Here is a 22,110-nt window from a genome sequence, read left to right on the forward strand (position 1 = left end):
ATTCATGCTACTGGTATTAAACAGTGCATTTGATTAAATAAATAATGAAAAGGGCAAAGAAAAGAAAAAGAAATATAAACTGGAGATGCGGGGTATCGATCCCCGTACCTCTCGCATGCTAAGCCAGCGCTCTACCATCTGAGCTACATCCCCGACCGTGTGCTGATTCCGTCATTTTGTTTGTACTATTATTTAATCTATAAAAAAGACACCCGCGCGCGGAAGCCGTTGATCATGGTCAGTCAGTTTTGGATAAGAGAGATAAGAGAGAGAGAGAGAGAGAGAGTGAGACTGAGGAGGAAGAAGAAGCAGCAGCAGCAGCAGAATGAAGATGGCGACTCTCCAACTCCTCTCTTCTGATTTCTCGAAACCAATGATTCTTCTCAAACCCTCTCTCTCCACTCCTCCGCGTCTCTCCCCTTCCTCTCTCATTCCCAGAGCCTCTTCCTTTCTCACTCGCCGCCACTTCGTCTCCGACACGGCGGCGCTCTCTCTCGCCCTATCCTCTCCTTTTCTCGTCCCCGCTCAGCCCGCCCTATCCGAAGAGCCCGCCCTCTCCGAGTGGGAGAAAGTCTCCCTCCCTATCGACCCCGGCGTCGTCCTCCTCGACATCGCTTTCGTCCCCGATGACCCCAAACACGGTACCCCTAACCTCTCTCTCTCTCTCTCTCTCTCTATTGATTACTTAATTCGAGTGAGTGTGTTAGGTTTTCTCTTGGGGACGAGGCAGACACTTTTGGAGACCAAGGACGGCGGACAGAGCTGGGCCCCGCGCTCAATTCCCTCCGCCGAAGATGAAGATTTCAACTACAGATTCAACGCCATAAGCTTCCAAGGAAAGGAGGGCTGGATTGTCGGAAAGCCTGCTATTCTGTTGCACACTTCTGATGCTGGCGACAGCTGGGAACGGATTCCTCTTAGCTCTCAGCTTCCCGGAGATATGGTAATTACCATAATGTCCATCCCCCCCCATTGTTTTTTCAGGAAATTGAAATGCTCGTTTAGCATTCACAAGTGTGTCTTCATTTGTGCAGGTGTATATAAAAGCAACTGGTGACAAGAGCGCCGAGATGGTGACTGATGAAGGTGCCATCTATGTGACCTCCAATAGGGGCTACAACTGGAAGGCTGCTGTTCAGGAGACTGTTTCCGCTACTCTCAATAGGTACATGCATATGTTGCTTGTATCAAAACAATCCGAGCATTCGGGGTTGTTAGTAATGATAATGCGAGATTCATGTATCTTGGTTGCTTTTTTGCAGAACAGTCTCTAGTGGCATTAGCGGTGCAAGTTACTACACAGGCACTTTTAATGCCGTCAATCGCTCCCCAGATGGAAGCTATGTTGCTGTCTCCAGTCGTGGTAACTTCTTTCTTACTTGGGAGCCTGGTCAGGTTAGTTTTCACCTCCTGGAAGCTATATAGCTCTTCTCCTGTTTAATTACCTTTTTTATCTTTATTTATATTCTACTCCTTTGGATATTTAGAGAAATCTATGTTGGGAGGCTCTTTTTTTTTTTTATCGTTAGTAATGGAATTAGTAAACCGTGGACAATATTACTAAGAATGTTGTGATGGAATTTGCTGCTATAGCTACACCAATCAGGTCTGAGTACACCAATCTTAGATAAAAAGAACAAAAGTAGTTGCCAATTAGTTGAGACTTGAAATAAAATCCTTAGTTGAGTTTAGTTTAATTTTTATCCACATGTTGTACCTGCAAACCATGAGGGCTCATTTGTAGCATTATTGCCGCTTGTGCTATGTTCATCTTTTTTTTTTTGTTCTTTTTCGTTTCGAGTCTTTTGGGATATTTAGTCATCTTAACTGTGCTCCACTGCCTTCTCTACATTTTCAGCCATACTGGCAGCCACATAACAGATCAGTTGCTAGAAGAATCCAGAATATGGGTTGGAGAGCTGATGGTGGTCTTTGGCTTCTTGTTCGTGGAGGGGGACTTTTTCTGAGCAAAGGTACAGGGGTAAGTGATGACTTATATGTGAATTTCATTATATCTTCTTTCCTCAAGTTTAGGAGTTATCAATGTAAACTTGTCACTACTCAGCACTTCACAACGTAACCTTGTCTCTCTTATGAAAGTTGAAGGCTCCAAGCTAAGTTATTGTTTACTATTTCAGATAACAGAGGAGTTTCAAGAAGTTCCAGTCCAAAGCAGGGGTTTTGGCATTCTTGATGTTGGGTACCGATCAAAGGTGTAGTTTGGAAAATTCTGACTATTAGATATAGTATCCCCCTCCCCCCACCCCTATCCCCAAAGACTAATGTGCTGAATTGTACAGTTTCACTGAATAGCCTAATGAAGGCTTCAGTGCGCTTGGCATTCTTGCACGTATGTACAAAACTGTAGGAAATAGTGGAAGCTTCAAAAGATTTCAAAGATTTTTTTTCTAAGAACAAACAGAAAAGCCCATTGTCACGGAGTTTCAGCTTCATGTGGTTTGACTTTGCAGATTTTGTTTCTGTCATAGTTCCCCCTTCTAGCGTCTAACAAATTTTGTTTGTTCTCAGTTGATGATTCTGTTGTGTCTGTTTGTATAATGCAGGATGAGGCTTGGGCTGCTGGCGGAAGCGGGATCTTATTGCGAACTACCAATGGTGGCAAGAGCTGGGTCCGTGACAAAGCAGCCGATAATATTGCTGCAAATCTGTACTCTGTGAAGTAAGTCTACCCTTCCAAAAGTTTATTCCATACTTGATATCTTGTAGTACAAACCTATTGCGGCAGCTCTTTTTAGCTCGTTCAGCATCATTTACCGCGTCAATATAAGCAAAGTTGCAACATACGAAAACTTGAATGGATAGCAATTCCTCTTTTATTTCATATAAGTTCATATTTGCAAGGAATCAAAACTGAGCAAGAGTTTGAAGGTTGTACATGTGATTTGCCGGTTAAAAACCTCTGTCACTGCAGGTTTATTGATGATAATCAAGGATTTGTGCTGGGGAATGATGGGGTGTTGCTGCGGTATCTTGGCTGAAATAACTTACACTCGGTAATGTATTTGTCTCCCTTTGGGGATAATCAAATGTCATTTTAGAAAATTTTGTTTAATTTTTGCCTCAACCTTTCAGTTCAAATTCCACTTTGCTCAAGTTGGTTTTGGATATCTTTGTCTTGCTGATAATTAATGAAAAAGTCATTGACATCTGAGTTTATGCAGGTTTATCAATAGTGCTTGCAAATTTTGTACTGCTGATATGCACATGTGATCTGGTATCAAAAAAGCTACGAAGAGGGGTCTGAACGTCATGCATTTGATATTGTAATTTTGCTGTAATTATTACATATGAAAATTACCAATTGTCAACAAATATGGTGTCCTGAAAACTAGAAGATGTTGCAGCAAGTATTGGCTGATTTGTTATAGATACTACTGAGTTAACTCAGAATTCGTTGTGGCTATCGAACTGTCAAATCCTAGAGTATATTTGAATGCAGCAGATGATTTAGCAGAGAAATGCCAGAGTGTATTTGATTTAGCAGATGATCTCCATTCTCTTTTTTTCTTTGAAAGACCACTTTCAGGTGGGCTCTAAATAGTAAATACATGTGAAATAAAAATCTGTGAGTTGCAAGTATGGTATGGTTAAAATCGGAAATTACCAGAATCAGGCACCATGAAAAGAGTACTTACTACTGCAAGGGGTTTGGGCTTTTAAGGCAAGCCCGAACGAAACAAAGTCTAGTACCCACCAACGTGGATCCACATCTCTCTATTATCTAATCTTCGTTCCCCGTGAATGTGAATTTTAAGAGACTGGAGTGAGGTTAAACCCTATCTATCCCCCTAATCTGGAAATCGATGATGAGAAGCCTAATCTCAGGCGCCAAGGTCTTCGCGCGATGGGGAACGACGGCGTCTTGTCGCAGCTACAGCCTGATCCCGATGGTGATAGAGCACTCGTCACGAGGTGAGCGAGCATACGACATCTTCTCTCGTCTCCTCAAGGAGCGCATAATCTGCATCAACGGTCCTATCAACGACGACACCGCCCATGTCGTCGTCGCGCAGCTTCTGTTTCTCGAGTCTGAGAACCCATCCAAGCCCATCAATATGTACCTCAATTCTCCTGGTGGCCACGTCACTGCAGGTCCATTCCCTTTTCTTAACTTTGATTTCGCGCCGATCCGGGTTTTAATACTCGGATTTCTCTAGGATACATTTTCCCTTTTATTTTGGAGCTTTAGCTTTATTTATTGGTGCATAACAAGTTGGAATGAATTTTCCTTCTGGTTACCATTTTCTTTATGATGAATTATGCACATTTTCTTTGATAAATAAGTATGAACACACTACTTGATGCTTGTAAGGTTAAATTGTGTATTTCCTACCTGAAATGGTAGCAATCATAGGCTTGGGACTTCTGGACACTATTTGTTTTAATAATCTGTAGGTATGGTTGAGATGAAAATTGTGAATCAATAGATTTGGTTTTGTCTCACCTGGGCGTCATTTGCGAATTTCATTGAATTTTATACGAATTTCATTTGATCTTAGGACGTCAAACAGTGTACCTGTTTTATAATTTCATGATATGGTAGTGCTGGTACATGATGGTACACATCCCAGTAAAAGATGCCATTAAAATGTCTATGTCAGGGTCAAGTGTGTTAGAAGTTTGTTACGTGGTTATGTTTTAAGTGACTAATGGCATATCTTGAAGCTTACTACGGTTTATATCAAAGTGAAGCACTATTTGTACTATAATATTATCTATTTCAAGTTTCTGGCTTGAGCATATGGAAACTGTTGCCAAACAATACACCGTGGATTTGAGCATGAAATTTTCTGGACTGAAAATATAGCAGTAGAGGGTTATTCCCCAGTTGTGTTGTTTGAGAGATCAAACCGTTTTTGGCTTTTAATGAAATTGTATGAGTTTCAGCAGAAGATACCTTATGAGGTACATGCAAAGTTATTTTCTCATGGATTTATGGAACTAGATGGTCAAAACCCAAATAAAGTTGTCACTGACTGGTAGAAAGAAACCAAAAATGATGGTGGTGAAAGTTATATGTAATAGTAAATTGTTAACGCTTATTTGTCATAATGGGTATATGGGTACTCTGTGTCTTCATATTGGTTCTGATTATAATATCTTTCACCATACTTCCATCAAATGACAGTCCTTCAACGCAAAAGAACTCTAGTTCCATTAGGATTTGTTAGTGTTGGATAAATTAGGATGAGAGTTTGAAGTACCTGTAACCTGTACCTATCAATTTAGTTCTCGTTTCTCTTCTTCCAAACCCTATTAAAAGATACATATGAGTGAAGTGCAGCATTGCATGAATGCATGACACAACCATATCGTGGTTGTGATGTCTAGTTTCCATATGAGTGAAGTACAGCATTGCATGAATGCATGACACAACCGTATCGTGGTTGTGATGTCTAGTTTCTTTTGGTGTACACAGGTCTTGCAATTTATGATACTATGCAATATATACGGTCACCAATCAATACAATCTGTTTGGGTCAGGCCGCATCAATGGCTTCGCTTCTCTTAGCTGCGGGTGCCAAGGGTGAGAGGCGGTCACTACCCAATGCGTCGATTATGGTTCATCAGCCTTCAGGTGGGTACAGCGGACAGGCAAAAGATATGACAATTCACACAAAGCAGATTGTCCGTGTGTGGGATTCACTAAATGCATTGTATTCAAAGCATACAGGGCAGTTGAAAGAGATTATCGAGAAGAATATGGATAGGGATAACTTCATGACCCCAGAAGAGGCAAAGGAATTTGGAATAATTGATGAAGTGATTGATGAAAGACCAATGACTCTGGTCACTGATGCTGTTGGCAAAGAAGGCAGAGAAAAGGATAAGAGTTCAAACTAGCTTGAGAGATTTAGGTTTCAGTGAGGAACATTAGCTCTTTTACAGATTGGTCTTTTTTTAACATGTCCTGATTCATATTCTTGATTTTAACATGATTTCGTTATTCTAAATCTTTCATTTCGGAATTACACGAGTTTCTGCTCTTTTGTAATGCTCATTCTGCTAATTTTTAGCTTGCATGCTCCCTTATAAAATAAAAAAGTGCAGTCTCTCGGTAATAAAATGCGTTTGGGTTCTCTTAGCAATTCTATGATTTTATGATTTCTTCTTTCTTTTATTTACTATCAGTGATTGTTAGTTTTTTAGTAAAAAAAAAAAAGTAAAGAGGAAGTATACCGGTGTACGTACCCTAGAGGACCTTGACTCCGACGAGAACCGGCGTCATTCTCCTTAGAAATTTAGAACAAAAAAAAGGACGGGGTGAAATTACTGATATGTCCCAGTCGGACTATTGGTGCCCAACTGCAACCCCAAAGCCCAAGCCCTCCCTTTTTCCTCTCTCTCTTTTTTTTTTCACAAAAATCTACAATCTCTCTCTCTCTCTCGCGCACTTCGACCGCCTCAATCTCTCTGTGTCATACACTCCTCTCCCTCTCTCTCTCTTCGATTCTGAATGCAGTCCTCTCTCTTCCGGTGACCTAGTTTGCTCCGGCGCCGGAACTTCCATCGGCCGTCAGCCGCCGCCTGAGATTTCAATTCCGTCGGGGGAATTCCCATACGGTGCTTGGTTGTGCGATTCGATTGAATTAGGGTTTTTCGTTTTGGTTTTTTTTTTTTTAAGATTGCGGCGGCCACGCCATGGCTCCGTCGCGTAGACGCGGAGCGAACAAGGCTAAGAACAAGGCGCAGCTGAGTGTCGGCGATCTTGTCCTCGCCAAGGTCAAGGGCTTCCCCTTTTGGCCTGCCAAGGTAGTTTGAATTTCTTATGCGGATTGCTTTTTTTGAGTTGCTTCTTCATACTTTGCCTTGTTAGAACGTAATCATAATTACCGGAATTGGTTTAGCTCTAATGAACTTGCATTAGTTTACTCAACATGGTCATGGCTTCATTTCGAATATTTTGTACTAAATGTTATTGAATGGGATACACATCCTGTTCGAGGTGAGAACCTTTAGGTTGGTTGTGTTTGCCTTTTTAATCAACTGCTAGGTTATTTGTTGCGTCAAAGTAATTTCTAGTTTAATCTATATTAGGTTATGAGATTTGCATACATGTATGTATCTGGAGCATGAACTTTCAGTAGTTTTATATGTCGTAGAGTGTTGGTTATTTGCTTAATAATTATACTTCTATTCAGTTTGTAGTTTGTGCTTCCCTTGTGATTTTTTTTTTTGAAGTAGATCTTCTGGGTTTCAAATTTTCAGATAAGCAAGCCTGAAGATTGGGAGAAAGCCCCTGATCCGAAGAAGCACTTTGTCCAATTTTTTGGAACGGAAGAGATGTAAGTTTATCTATGTTTTGTCATATGTGTTACATTCAGTTTCAAGTACAGAAGACATTATTATGTGATAAATTTAGAGCAGATAACACAGAATCTAGCATGGTGAGGCTTTACCCTTGATTGTTGTGAGTTACTATCTTCAATTGTAGTGTAAACTGGAGACTGTGTCGAGAGGGCCTTCTTGTTTTGAATATGGTATTTAGAGGCTAGTTTTTAATATGAACTGAATGTTAATCTCATAATTTGACTAGAATAGAGATGCTTAGTTCAACTAGAGTTATTAGGAAATGTATTCGTTGGTTAGTAGCTTAGCATTCATTGTGCACGTATGATGATATTCCTGTTTTGCAATTGGAATAGAATTGTTGGTTGTAGCTTACTTGAAATTTCTTTTAGGTTGGGGAGGTGCTTCCTTACTTTTCTGTTTTTATTGGGCCTGGTGTTTTTCACCCTGTTCTTTTCTGAAGAACAATGTCACAAAGTTGAAACTGGGGTATTGAGCTACTTGTTGTTCCTATATTTGGCTATGTGATTGCTGATGATCTAGAGTGGTATCGCTGGGTAGTGGTTACCAAAGGGTCTTTATTTGTTAAGTCTATGTATAATGTGGTTTATGGTTATAAAACTTATAATAATATGTCCTCTTCAGAAAAAGTGTGTTCTCTGGTACAAATATCAAGCAACATTTAAAGTTTATAGCACAATTGCTACTGATTGTGTGGCAAGCATTTGGATATTTAGTACTTTGAAATTTGTTGTTCCGTGCTTTGTTTTTTCTTTACTTTCACTTTGCTTTTTCAAAATCTGTCTCCGCTGTTTAGATTGACTGCTACTGATGCCCTGTTTGCTCGTTTTTACAAACTCCACAGAGCTTTTGTTGCACCTGTAGATATTCAGTCATTCACTACTAGTGAAGATAAAAGTAGACTATCAGCTCGTCTTCCAGGGAAACATAAGTATTTTCCTCAAGCTGTGAAGGAAATATCTGAAGCATTTGATGAGTTGCAGAAAAAGAACTCAAATGATTTGAGGGTTGATACTGATAGATCGGACCTTGGAAATGATGCCCCATCTGTTGATTGGGTAGAGGATAATGGGGTTAATGTTGAGATAAAAGATGATAAGGGTGCAGTTGGTTCTGATGGAAAACCAGTTAAGGAAGAAGGCACTGGTGATTTTGTCTCTAAGTTGGAGAGTTGTTCACTTATACGAGGTGAAATGGATACTGAAGGTGTAGACCCATCTACCTCTTGTGGAGAAAAGGAGAGTTCATCTCTTGTATCTTCTGTAGAGGAAAAGAATAAAATGTCCTCATTTGTTGACCTTAATGCTCCAAAGACATCTAACTCTCATTTGAAGAAAGAAGTCTCTGAACGTTATCATGAAAATGATGATATTCGCACCAAGAAATATAATGAGGGACAGAAGTCATCAGTAAATGGTCAGAAGATGACTAAGATGGGTAGTGGTTCAAAGAGGAGAACTGATGGTACGGTTGAAGCGCACAAGGACAGCCCTTTAAAGTCAGTGAAGGAAGACCATTCTGTTGGTTGTGTTGATCCCCTGCAATCTGGTGAGAGATTGAGAGATGGAACAACAGGCAAAACTGTCTCTGGTGGCAATAAAAGAAAATTATCCCCAGATTCGCTTAAACCTGAAACTGGAATTAGGGACGGGAAAAGGACAAAAGACCTGCTTAAAGCCAAAAAGTATGTCAAGAACCTAGAAGAGGCAAAAAACTCTGTGGATGGTCCTGAAGCACAGACCAGAGATAGGCTTTCTGGAAGAACAAAAAATGCTCATGATGGGCGTGGAAAGCCTGGTTTGGGATCAAATGATAATTCACGTCTGCCCAAAAAGGCGAAGCATGTAGATGCACGGGAAAATACTCGGCGGGTTTCATTCTCAAAAAGTCCTCCTAGTTCTGATGTTGCTGACCAGAAGATGGTTAAAAAGTTAGATTCAAAAGTGTCGACTTCACGTTTTAAATCCGAGAACAATCTGGTATCCAATTCCCAAAATGTCAATGCTTCTGGTGATGAAGCTGTTCTACCCTTAGCAAAGCGACGTCGTCGAGCGATGGAGGCTATGTCTGATTCTGACACTTTGCTTTCTGATGATATAATGGAAAAGGCTTCTGTTCAGAAGAATAATATAGCACGGACTAGTGATGTCAAAGTTTCAGCACCTCAGACACAGAGAAAGCGTAGGGCTGTATGCCTTTATGATGATGATGAAGAGGAAGAAAAACCTAAAACCCCTGTTCATGGAGGCTCTTCCCGAAATGTTAAAGCACCTTCGAATCTCTCAAATCCTATAAAGAGCATTGATGAAAAAATGGAGAGATCTGGTATTGCTCTACACAGAACTAAGCATGCTGCTGAGGCTCATGGCAGCCATACAAAGGAACCATCTTCCCAGCTAAAGAATGAGGCTCTGTCCCCTAGCAAATCTGTAGTAGATGACAAGAGGTCTCAAAAGCAAACTCAAACTGATGAAAAGAGGCTGGAAAAGGCAGTGCATGTCGACTTGAGTCCAGCAAAATATACACCTGACCAGCAGGTGTCCAAAGAGGTAAAACCAACCTTGAGTTCTCCTAAGAAGTCTCCTATGTTGGTTTCTGCTAATAAACCTGCAGTAGAACCGCAAAAAGCCAATAAAGCTCCAGTAAAAGGCTCTAGTTCTGCAACTCAGAAAAAGGCTCCAGTTCAGGCTGCATCTGGCAACAGTTCTAGAACAGTTTCTAATAGTTTGGGTTCTTCTCAAAAACATAAACCTACTGCACGGCCAATCTCCTGGATGAATGACTCCGCTAATTTACAGGAAAATACAACAGAGCACAATATGTTGCCCACAGAAAGGTATGTAATATATTTGATTTTCTGTTGTGTAAGTAAATAATGATTTCTTTTTTTTAAATTTAATTTTCGGGGTTTTCTTCATGACAGAATGGAAGTTGGTAAAGAAGATAAAAATGCGTTAATGGTTGATTCTAAGACACTGGAATCTTCTTCGTCTTTGAAGCATCTAATTGCAGCTGCACAAGCAAAAAGGAAACAAACGCAGTCACATAATTACATCTTTGAATTTTCCGGTTCTGCTTTTCTATCTAGCACAGACGGAACCTGTCTCAGTCCTTTGGCAGTTCAGGGTCTTTATCCCATGAGCAATAGTGCATTGCAGGCAGATATTTCCGGATCTATTCAGCCCACAGACATAGCTTCTCCATCTTCTCATGGTCGCCCTTCTGCATTACAAAGTCAACTAGACGCTGAGGACATTTCAGAAAGAAGAGTTAGTTCTGGACATCAGACGGCTGGAGGATCACTAAGTGGTGGTACTGAGGCAGCTGTTGCTCGTGATGCTTTCGAAGGGATGATAGAAACTTTGTCTAGGACCAAGGATAGTATTAGTCGTGCAACTCGCTGTGCCCTTGATTGTGCTAAGTATGGTATTGCTAATGAGGTAGGTTGAATGGAACCATTTGCTCCATGCTTCAACTCTAGTCAATAATTTTCAAGTGAGAAGAAACCTTTGGATCACATTTTGTGCAGTGTGTTATGTGTTCTCCAGTTAGATATTTGGTCATTAGTGTGTTTTAGTTTGCATTTCAATTTAACATTTCACTTAAGTTGCATCTGAGGCAAGATGATTAGTTGATTCTACCACCCGTTTGTGCAGGTTGTGGAACTGCTTATCCGAAAGCTGGAGAGTGAGCCTAGTTTTCATCGTAAGATTGACCTGTTTTTTCTCGTGGACTCCATCACTCAAATCTCACATACTCAAAAGGGTATTTGCAATTGAAAAAACTCTGTTCACCTCTAAAATTTCAATCTTAGCTCCAGAATATGCTACTTCCGTATGAGATATTTAACATTGGAAGTTATTTTTATATGTATTCAGGTATTGTGGGAGCTTCATATGTTCCAACTGTTCAAGCAGCATTGCCACGGCTTCTAGGTGCTGCTGCTCCACCTGGGTCTGGTGCGCGTGAGAATCGACGTCAATGTCATAAGGTAATGTTAATTTATTCATATGATGCCATGGGAGCAGTTATATCTACAAGGTACAAAACTTACCTTCTATACAGGTTTTACGTCTCTGGCTTGAGAGGAAAATTTTTCCACAAGGAGTTCTTCGTCGGTACATGGATGACATTGGAGTTTCAAATGATGATACAACTGCTGGTTTCTCCCTTAGACGTCCATCTCGATCAGAGCGTGCCATTGATGATCCAATCAGAGAAATGGAAGGAATGTTTGTGGATGAGTATGGCAGGTATTGGATATATATATATAGCTTTTTATTTCCTCTTAAAGACTACAATTATGTTTCACTCTAGTTTCTGTTGGTCTTAAAAAGAAAAGATCATGAGGCTTTACTGTTAGGGATCATAGGTTTATTAATAAGTTTCGACCGTTAGGGACATGAAACTAATTAGATGGATACCAAACAATATGGGGAGTAAAAAAATGCAACCAAAATTAACTGTGGTTATTCAACTTTCTAGGTAATATATTCTGTATCGAGGTTTTCTTAACATAAAGTTGTTTGGGTATTCAAGTACAGTTACATGCTTTCCAAATAATTGTTCTTCTAACATCAACAGTATATATTGAAATTTTAAGGAAGAGAAAGAAAATAAGTTTATACTCAACAGTCTGGATTAACTAGTGAAAGTTCAGTACATAAAAAATTGTGTTGCAACAATACATAATCCGTTTTAGGGATTGTGGACCATTTTTTTTTTCTTCTATCAACAATTTTTATCCCTTACTGGGCCCACTTGTATATAATCTAGAAACACGTTTCGTGACCGCATGTATGTGTCACTTCTGTTTTCACTTTTTTTTCTGATTCATTTTTGGTTTGTGTCAGCAATGCTACATTTCAGTTGCCTGGATTTCTATCTTCTCACGCATTTGAAGATGATGATGAGGAGGAAGAAGAAGAAATTCCAAGCTGTTCGTACAAGGATGCTAGTCATCCATCACCGGTAGAAACTAACCATGCCTCTGGGGAGTCAGAAACTTGTGCTGTTACTCCAAATGATAGGCGGCATTGCATCTTAGAGGATGTGGACGGTGAGCTGGAAATGGAAGATGTTTCTGGACACCCAAAGGATGAAAGAACGTTGTTCATGAATGGTTCTGTTGAAATGGATCCACCACAGCAAGGGCCAGAGAGGATCACGGAACCAGCTTCAAGTTCTTACACTGACTTTCCCCCACTTCCAGAGGGTTCCCCACCTTTGCCTCTTGATTCTCCCCCTCCACCTCCTCCGTTGCCTCCCTCACCACCTCCACCTCCACCACTACCCCCACTGTCTCCACCTCCACCGCCGCCGCCTCCCCCCTCACAGCCTCCGCTTCCAGTACCACTATCAGGTCCTCCACATATGTTGAATCCTCAGTCATCTAGACCAACCCAGCCTTCATTAGTTGTCCAACAGATGCTGCCCCCTCAAACATCAATGCATTCTTCACCACAGTTGGCATATCAACCTTCTGTACCTCATGAATACTGCAGCACTGGTGTAAGACTTCTGTTTATGTTTTCCTCTTTATCATTGGTATAATCTTGTGTTCCTAACATATCTGTCCTCTATACAGGGCAACCAACTTGTCCAAATGACTGGAAATGCTCCTCATGGGGGTGTTGTCGATTCTTCTGTGAAAACTGAAATGTTTCAACAGCAGCAAGCGTGCTTTGTCCCACCAGGAGTGTGTGGTCCTCGAGAACATTCTGGATTTAATTCAACTAGGCAAGTAGAGCATGGACACAGTGACATTTTCATAAATACACAAGTCTCTCAAGCAAACCAACAATTTCAACAAGGTAATGCGCCGTTTGGTCCTAGACCTTTACCTCCAGGACCCCCACAAAATCCATCGAGTCACTTCTCCTATGCAAAGCCTCCAATTCAGCAACATCCCCAGCATCCGTACCGAGCTCCATACCCTTTGCCGCCTGGTCCTGATAATCAGAGACGATTTGTCAGTGATGAACAGCGGGGTGTCTGGATAAATGGTGGAAGGCCTCCACATCCAGGACCACCATTTGGCCATGAAGGTATGCAGATCTGGCTCTGGTAAATAAGCTATTGATCAAGTAGTCACCTGCATAGTCTGGTGTGAAAATATAAAAGATATCAATTTCCATCTGTATTCTTATTAGAAAGATTTTGTTTTATACATCTTTGAATTAAGGATATGCTCTCATTAATTTAAATTAGTGCTTTTGGCTATGATAGCTTATTTTCGGCCACCAGTTGAGAGGCCCCCAGCAAATAATATGAGTTTTCAACGTCCTGCTCCTAATAATGTACCATCAGGAGCTCCTATATCAGGTGATTAGATATTCTTAACTCCAAAAGTTTTTATGCATTCTATTCGGAACTGTGCTTCCGAATAGTCACAAGTAACTTTCTACTGTATCTTATCCAGGTCATGGTGCTACTCAGATCTTGCCATGTAGGCCTGATACTCCTGCTGTTAATTGTTGGAGACCAGCATAATGTTCACTTTGCTCTGATTAAATATTCTTGTAAGTTTTGCATATATGATCTGTAGCCACTTTTGGTTAATTTCCTTAATAGTTAAATGTATACTGCCTCTACATTGATTAGTATGAACGTATTTCGTCAAGCAATAATGGAACATATAGTTTGTATAACACATTGGATATATTATGCTTTACTTGGACATATGATTCTCTGTTTGGATAATAAATAGGTTTTATTGTTTGAAAATTGTATTCAGCTTGAGGGTGGCGATTTATCAGTGAGACCACATCATGCTGCGCATCCAGTTCAAGTGATTTGGTGTACAAAACCTCAAGTACTTGAAGGCAGTGTTGAGAAATTGCGGAGGCTCTTGACGGGACTGTGTGTATATTGTAATTTTTCCTGACAAATGTATCCGAAGAACATTTGCTTCCAAGTATATGCGCATGTTTCTTTCTTGGTTAGTACACTTGTGTCTTAACTGATGTAATTACACCCAATATCAAATAGATAGAAATTAATCTATGCAATATTTTTTGTTAATACATAAGATGAGTAGTTTATGCGATGACTTGAATTCCATGAAAATTGATTTGCTGTGGATAGGTCAGTACTTGAACCCTGCTTGTCTGCTTCATTAAACTAACGTAATTTATCTTTTCTAGTAGTTTGTTTGGATTCGGTTTGTCTTCCGTTCCCAGTTTTTGATATGTTCTGATTTGTCCATGCTTTTAGTAAACTTAAAAGTCTATGACAATACAAAATAGAGCCTATCCCAATGTGGTTTTCATGTATTCTTTGACAAAGAAATTTCGGTAGGTGATGATGATAGTCAAATCCTGTATGTTCCTCAGTTCTGATGAGCAAATGATTGTGTTCTTGACAAAAGAGAATGACTAGTCTCAAGCTACTGCATCTGGAAAAACTCCCACTGTGTTACGTAGTGTCCCTGTTACTTTAACTTCAGAACATTGACCTCTATGCTTTTCTTGTATTATCTTGAGCTCGTGTTCTTTACTTGTATTGTTTCTAGTCTTCCTACAAAATTACATTTTGATCCCCTCACATACGCTGTTTGACAGATAAATAAATAACTTGGTAGTGAAGTGAGAGGGAATGAGCGGTAATGGTGAATTGTTGTGGTGAATTGAAGTACTTTCTTTTGTTTCTATATTGTAATTAGGTTGTTATTTTGATCTTTCTAAATTTTATTGTTTTTTCATTGGAGGTTTAGATGGAGTTTATCACTATAAATGGGACTAAACAGTATTCTTCCTAGGTTTTATGTACTTCTTTGCTTGTAGTCTTATTGCCGCTGCGTATGTCAAGAGGATTGTTATATACTTCCACTACTGTTGTGCTAGGTTTCAAGTTTTCAGTACTGATGATATATTGGCTAGGCATAGAAGAGGCTCTGGTTGTTTCCAGTGTTTTACTTCTTGACCAATTTATTAATTGGGTATCAATCTGGATAAATATAAATGGAAATTTGCTTGAATATCATTTCTTTATATATACCCCTTTGGTAGCAAGTAGCTGGATCTTAACGTTTTGAGGTAATATAACTGTCGAAGGAGTTTCTAATTTCAGATCTTTTTTATGTGTAGACTCCAGTAATGGATATGACAACTAGAACTGTTCTTGGTGTCCTTTTTCAATATTCACGATTGTTAACATAATAAACTTTGTTTGTCACTAAAACCTTTTTGTTTTAGTCGTCATTCTATAATGTTTCTTGATTATCGAGAGTTCCTCATTTTTCAGAGTATATAGCTGTAGCTCTACTCAGGTATTTAGTTTGGAATAACATCATGGCTACATAATGTCACAGGTTGCAGCCCAGGATTGAAGATATATAGCAGCCACTTTCATGGGGTCACTCAGAAATAGATTCCTACTTCGTGGCAGATACAGTGCTGTAAAGCATTCAGGTAATACACATTATGGATCATGTTAAGTGATTTATTGGCAGATTACAGTTAGATTAGCATTTTCCCTGCCATTGTAAATTCTTCGAGCTGCTTCATGACTGTTGTATCTCAGTTGGTAACATTGGTATCCTTTAGCATATAGGCTACCATTTTTGTTTTCCTAGACAGTCTCAGTTTATTACTCTGTTGGCTCACTGTATTACAATATACAGATTATCACAAAATAGAAGGCTAGTTCTTATATTGCTTTCCTTTTGTCTTTCTTTTGTTTTCCTTCGGCAGGCAGCTTATTTTATTTTTAATTCATTTTATTTTTGTTTTTATGAGAATCACCGTATCTTCACAAGTACTGCTTTATCTTATTGACTTCATTGCGTGAAATATGTACTAGTCAACTGTCGATAGGCGAGCATTTGTAATCTTTGTAAGATATGGGCACACAGTCTCAGTTCCTCCAATTTTTCGAGGGATTTAATGTTTTCTGCCGCTTTAAACATTGTGACTTTGGCTATCGGTCCTTACCCTATTGCCTATTGGATAAACCCTTTCTATCTATTGTGGAGAGTTTTTGGAGGAAACTGTGAAATTTGTCTACTCTGTCAACTTCCATCTCCGCCTTGCCTTAATATCTAGCATGAACTCCCTGTACAAGTTTTTACTGTTGCAGTATGTGTTTTTTTTTTGTCCAAACTGTGATATGAAATACCAGTGCACGCCACATTCCTGTATTTGAAAGTATGATACTTGCAGTAGAATTTCTAGTTGTAGGAGGCTTGTTGATCTTTTATTAGTAAAGTCAAAATTAGGTTGTAAAAATTATGGATTAAATTGAAGTCCATAAGCTTATTCCGTGTTCCAATTATCCCACTTGGAAAAATTTATTAAGGGCATGGCACACTGATTTTACTGTGATTCAGTTCTCAATATTTTTTCTTTTCTTGTTAGTGAGGTCTGATAACAGTCATTGTAAAACTCTGCAGAATAAAACAATAGAAATATTTCTAAAAGGAAAGGCAAAAGTCTCGGGGATCACACATGTTTTGCTCAAACCATGCAGATATCTATGGTACGATGAATTTGTATGGGAACCTGTTTTCATATGATTGAAGTAATATGGGGCCAATTCTCTGGTTTTTGGCTCTTTCTCATATCTCATAATTTTGACCCTATCCTCTTAGGTTTGGCGGGCATCAATCGCGAGCATTAAGAATATGAATGAAAGCCGGGTCATGACGCTCTGCCAGTTAAAAACGGAAATCTGTGTTGCTCTCTCCTTGGCCTTGGATTCAAACGAAGCTGTACTGCATGTTAGAGCACTGGCAAAGGAGCTGATCAAAGAATGAGATGGGAGACGTGAAGCAATAACATGTAACTGGGCAACCATATCACCCGATTGTCTATTGCAGAGGAAAACTCCCAACTCTTAACCTTTTCAAATCACGTACGCCTTTTCAAATCATATACACTTGCCGCTCCTAGTGTTCTCCGTCAAATTAGAGGATTCCCAGAATTCTTCACAAATTATCTTTTTGTTTTAATCGGCACAAGATGCATAAAAAAGAACAACAATCTCATTACAACGAGAGTTGTCTCCTTATTTTCATGTACAACAAAAACGAGAGTTCAGCATAATATGAAAGAAGGGATCTCAACATATTAGGTTCGGGACATGTACGGTGCATAATACCTATGACTATGTTTCAAGGTCAGCATAACAATTGTTTTGGCAAATGCTCCATTCCTCTCCATTAAAAAAATACAAGTACCCGGAAAGAATTGTTAGTATAAAATTAATACATATATGACACGAACCAAACTTCTGTAAACCTGAGAGCCACATCCTGTGTAAAATGGCCGGTATGTTCCAAATCCTTAGAATTTCTATCTAGTACTCTAATAGTGTTCAAACTGCAAATGTAACAGTTGGCTTCTCCGATAGTATCTACATGCCTAGGTGTTTGGACTGCTACAGAAGCACCAAACTCTATCCACCGGAGCCTCACTTATCTTTCAACTATCATTGATGTATCGGAATTCAAATATATTCCCGCCGTCTTGTTGTTCCTCAATAAGAACTGGTAATGGATGATGCCACAAATCATCGATCAAAATGATAATATGAATGACGAGAACTATGAAATGCAGTTAATCAAGCGCGGTTTTGTTTCGTCGACCAACCATAGGCTTAGGTAAGCCATCAAATATGGGTTTTGTAATGGCTGCAGTAGAAAACACTTGTAAATCTGGCTTCAAAGTCCATTTAGAAGTTGACCAGATTGATGCTGAACAGCTAGTATCATGATCCTGCAGATTTGATGTGCTTGATGACTTCCTCACTCCAGAGGCATCTGATGATAAAAAAGAATCACCAAGGCCTACTGGAACACCTGTTTCAACATCAGCTGTTCGATTGGCTGCTGATTTAGGTCTAAGGGCCAAGCACTTCCCTGTAATTGCTGTTGCTGAAAACCCACCACTGGCAGTGTTATCTTCCAAAACCATCTCAGGGGTGCAACGAAAGTCAGCTTCAGATTTCTGGCGCCGCCTAATCCTTTTTCCCAACTGATCAGAGTCGCCTTCTCTAGTTTCTGTACTAGGCATGGTATCAGAAAGTTCACGATTCTCATCCAATTTAACTAAGCTTTTTGACTTTCTATAATGACTGAAAGGTTGGTGCGAGGCTCCAAATAATGACTCGCCTTCTAAATTATGGGAGCCTTCCGTTTTGCATAGTGCCATTTCAAGAATCTCCCTTTTTAAAGAGTTCTGATTTCTTGCTTTCAGCCCATAATAACTTTGTAAAGAGTTCATTGCCTGGGAGGCTTTCCGAGAAGTAAATCTGGGGGACCTATCTGAACTACTCTGGCTCCTGAGAAAAGAAAGTCAGCACTGTAAGCCATAAGTGAACCAAACAGCACAGAATACCACAGAAATAGAGATGAGTAACATCCACTTCAAAGTGTTAATCCATTTAGTGACTCAAGCTTTAACGATAATATTGGTAAACTAAAACCACTAAAACAAAATGACCTTTGAAAGATGGCCTGTCTGCTTTGCTGGGAGGCATATTAATATAAGTAGCAAAAAGAAAAAATAGACGCTGGTTAAACCATATAATCACAAGTTTGCATCGCTGAGAGGATCAACTTTATGGCCAGTCTGCTGTCCCTTCGAAAAGGAAGCAACATCTGGATTTTGACATTAAAATGGCAAAGGAACTCATTGGACATTACAAGTAGTGAATGATGGAAGGATGCTCCCAAACCAGATATGCATTTCAAAAATCATCTCATTCCTGATCAATTGAGTCGGGACTCCCAAGAATTGGCGTGTTCCAGCTCGGTTGGATAATTTAATTCATGAATTGTGATTACGGATACGGTATCCGCCTAAACTTAAATCATGACATCTAGTTTTGGAACCCCAATTAATCAATCACAAAAGCAAAGAAAGAATTAAGCAGCATCTTGTATATTTTTCATTACTCCGTAAGGTAATCTGATGTTGGTACTTAATGGTAGAATGAAGAAAATAAAGGTATTTAACAAACCAATATAAACTAGGGAAGGAATTACGTACCCTGGGGTATTGGAACCATTAGATAAACAATGGGACGGTGGATGCCTCCCAGGTAGTGGAATGTGAAGAAATCTGAGGGCAAACATTTGATGATCTGTAACCAGGCCATTCATCTTTCTAATGTCTGCCACCTGCATTTTCAGTACATCCTTGAAACAATGAATTACACAAAGCATGCAATCACCATAAAACTCTAATTCAAATTCAACAAAGCATTCACATTCACACAGCATCCGTAAGACATTAATTCATATAGATTAAGGTACCTCGACCCCATATTTGATGGCGACCCCGGCGAGCGTGTCGAATTTGGTGACGGTGTGTTCAATATATCCGGCGCCGGCGGCACTCAAATTAGGAGGAGGAGAGGAAGGAGGGGAATGAGAATTGGAAGAGGAAGATTGGAAATGCGAATTAGGAAGACACATTGTGTAAGAAGAAGATGAAGATGAAGGAAACGAAGGAGAAGACATTGAATCAATGAAAGAGGGAGAAGGGAGACTGATGATGAAAATTCAATCTTTGTATTCAAGATTGAAGCTTTTTAGGGGATCTCGATCAAATCAAGTTCAGTTTGATCATCATAAATTAAGGAGAGATGAAACGAGAAAAGAACCAAACTGGGTTTTAGAATCTGATGATCATCTGTTTTGTCGTCTCTGTCTCTGTGTCTGTGTCTCTGGTGAATCCAAATAAATGGAAGATGAGAATTGGTGAGAGGAGAGAACGTTGAATGTATGAAGAAAGCAATCTATGTAATACGTTTCTTTTGGTTTGAATAATTATTTGCAGATGTTGCGGGGTTGGGAGAGATGAGATGACATGAGATGGAAGATGAGAATTGATGAGACGATGAAACGTCTCCCTTCTTTTTGTTGTTTTTGTCTGTGAAATTTCACCTTCAATTAAGGATGTCAGGGTCAGACTCACTATTTGTTTGCGACTTTAATTATTCTCTCTCTTATTTATATTTTGGTAATTACCCTAATTTTCTATGTAGGGCTGGGAGTGTAGGACCATCCTCCATTCCATTTCAGTTATAACTGGCCCATAGACCATAGTACTCTTGGCATTTTTTTTCATTTTTGTTTGGGATTTTCGCTTAATTCTACTATACTCTCTGGTTATTCCCTTTCTTGGATACTCATGTCAAGATATTTTTTCTTTTTTTTAATCCAAAACGAAAGCATGATATTGGTCATTAAAAAGAAGTGGCAATATGAACATATAACACCGCGGTCCACAATAAAATTGAAATATGCGAAACAACCTAAAAACTTTAAGTTATCTCTATGTTGCAAACCCAAAAAAATGAATCATCAAGATTAATATCAAAACACAACTATAAAAACAGAGTTTATCCAAGAGCACCGAAAAAACTTAACTCACAATGTCAAATTAGGATAATACGCCATAAGTCCGGAAGAGAGCTAGACTAACCTAAAAAACTAATAAGCGAAACACATCCAACTAGCTTGTAGAAAAAAACATAACCCTAGTCCAAAACCGACCCAACCTATCCCTAATTGATGAGGACGCCACTAATCAATTAACAACCAAATGGACCGGCGCCTATTTTAGGGTTTCTCTCATTTTATTAGATTTCTAAAATGATTTCTTTCCTAACAAACCTGTATGAATTTATAAATAATGATATCTTAAACTACAACAATTTTAAAAATTACGATTTGTAAATTATATAGTTTAATAATATTTATGTGGGGATGTGAAATGTATAATAGATTAAGAAAATTTAAAATCATATTTGAGGATTTCCTCACTTTCAATTAAGTTCTCATATCTTTCTCCTTACCAAAATTAATATATCTCAAGAATAAAATAAATTATTGAACCTTTCAAAAAAATTATCGAACAATGAACACACTCGAGCAAGCCCAAGGCCATATTTTCAGAAAGCTTTAATATTAAGCCCACATAATAACGTTACATTTTTAGCCCACATCGCTTCTTTTGATCCGGTAACAGAACTTAGGGTTAAATATTGTGAGTAAACAGTTTCATTTTATCGGATTCATGCAACATCATATTGATCACTTCGACTCGATCGAGCCGCCAAAGACTAATTGAAAATTGCGTACCTGGATTTGGATGAAGAGAGGTGTGTTATGCATGAACCAAAACCCTGAAACGCCTGATGTTTGCTAAACCCCTTGCAATTTTCTAATATTATATGACAGTATAATACGCATTCTAATATCATATATACAACCAAGCAATATCAATCATTAAACTATTGAATAGAACAGAACGATCCGAATAATTAAAAAATTACAGAAAACAAACGAGCAATCAATGCATGTGTGTAAGTATGTTTGACAAAAGAAAATGATCTAAAAATGATTGATGTGATGTTAATTAAGTTAGTCTTCATTAATTATGTAGGTATATGAAAGAAAACAAGCAGAAGTGGTGGTGGAAGATTATTTTCAACCGCTCTTATAAGATTCAAATAATGTCCAGAGGAGAAGTATCAAATTTTTACTCTAACAGCTTGTCTAAATCGTCATATATATAATAGAGAAAGTTGGAAGATAGAAAAATAAAATCTTTAGATTTATAGAATTTTCAAAATATGTATAATTTTGAAACAATATTTAAATTTTATTTCTTACAAAAAATTCATTCTCCATCCTAAAATATAACAAAAAACTGAATAATTTATCTCTCATTCTATCATCTTACTCGGTTGCACTCTCGAAATCCACAACAGCTTCGCCCCTCCCTATCCCACCATTACTTGACAAGTGAGTTTTAATATCTGAATTTT

At 38.9% G+C, this 22,110-nt stretch overlaps 4 protein-coding genes and 1 non-coding gene across 6 annotated transcripts; 3 read left to right on the top strand and 2 right to left on the bottom strand.

Moving 5' to 3' along the window:
- Positions 1–80: 80 nt before the first annotated feature.
- Positions 81–153, bottom strand: TRNAA-AGC (transfer RNA alanine (anticodon AGC)). The gene has a single exon. It is a non-coding gene; the product is annotated as a tRNA-Ala (tRNA).
- Positions 154–272: 119 nt separating this feature from the next.
- Positions 273–3,504, top strand: LOC126790929 (photosystem II stability/assembly factor HCF136, chloroplastic). Its single transcript, XM_050517306.1, has 9 exons — positions 273–641; positions 708–943; positions 1,035–1,165; positions 1,263–1,395; positions 1,859–1,981; positions 2,139–2,213; positions 2,565–2,680; positions 2,933–3,014; positions 3,183–3,504. The coding sequence occupies exons 1-8, from the start codon at positions 326–328 to the stop codon at positions 2,997–2,999; spliced, it is 1,197 nt and encodes a 398-aa protein (XP_050373263.1). The 5' UTR covers positions 273–325; the 3' UTR covers positions 3,000–3,014; positions 3,183–3,504.
- A 266-nt stretch (positions 3,505–3,770) lies between these two features.
- Positions 3,771–5,980, top strand: LOC126791125 (ATP-dependent Clp protease proteolytic subunit 2, mitochondrial). Its single transcript, XM_050517531.1, has 2 exons — positions 3,771–4,113; positions 5,441–5,980. Exons 1-2 carry the CDS (start codon positions 3,825–3,827, stop codon positions 5,863–5,865), a joined length of 714 nt encoding a protein of 237 aa, XP_050373488.1. The 5' UTR covers positions 3,771–3,824; the 3' UTR covers positions 5,866–5,980.
- A 407-nt stretch (positions 5,981–6,387) lies between these two features.
- Positions 6,388–17,184, top strand: LOC126792965 (ENHANCER OF AG-4 protein 2). Of its 2 annotated transcripts, XM_050519495.1 has the most exons (15): positions 6,388–6,774; positions 7,231–7,307; positions 8,177–10,168; positions 10,256–10,772; positions 10,989–11,097; positions 11,211–11,323; positions 11,398–11,585; positions 12,186–12,843; positions 12,920–13,379; positions 13,561–13,656; positions 13,754–13,853; positions 14,069–14,272; positions 15,644–15,743; positions 16,724–16,809; positions 16,922–17,184. In XM_050519495.1, exons 1-11 carry the CDS (start codon positions 6,664–6,666, stop codon positions 13,822–13,824), a joined length of 4,392 nt encoding a protein of 1,463 aa, XP_050375452.1. In that variant the 5' UTR covers positions 6,388–6,663; the 3' UTR covers positions 13,825–13,853; positions 14,069–14,272; positions 15,644–15,743; positions 16,724–16,809; positions 16,922–17,184. The 2 variants fall into 2 exon arrangements, with proteins under 2 accessions (XP_050375452.1, XP_050375453.1); XM_050519496.1 differs by lacking the exons at positions 16,724–16,809; positions 16,922–17,184 and having other exon boundaries at positions 15,644–15,990.
- Positions 17,185–17,506: 322 nt separating this feature from the next.
- Positions 17,507–20,216, bottom strand: LOC126792966 (uncharacterized). The gene is made up of 3 exons (XM_050519497.1): positions 19,589–20,216; positions 19,323–19,453; positions 17,507–18,612 (listed from the first exon to the last, which is right to left on the bottom strand). The coding sequence occupies exons 1-3, from the start codon at positions 19,793–19,795 to the stop codon at positions 17,889–17,891; spliced, it is 1,062 nt and encodes a 353-aa protein (XP_050375454.1). The 5' UTR covers positions 19,796–20,216; the 3' UTR covers positions 17,507–17,888.
- Between the last annotated feature and the right edge of the window lie 1,894 nt (positions 20,217–22,110).

This window comes from Argentina anserina, chromosome 4 (genome assembly GCF_933775445.1).
Source record: "Argentina anserina chromosome 4, drPotAnse1.1, whole genome shotgun sequence".
Classification (NCBI taxonomy): Eukaryota; Viridiplantae; Streptophyta; class Magnoliopsida; order Rosales; family Rosaceae; genus Argentina; species Argentina anserina.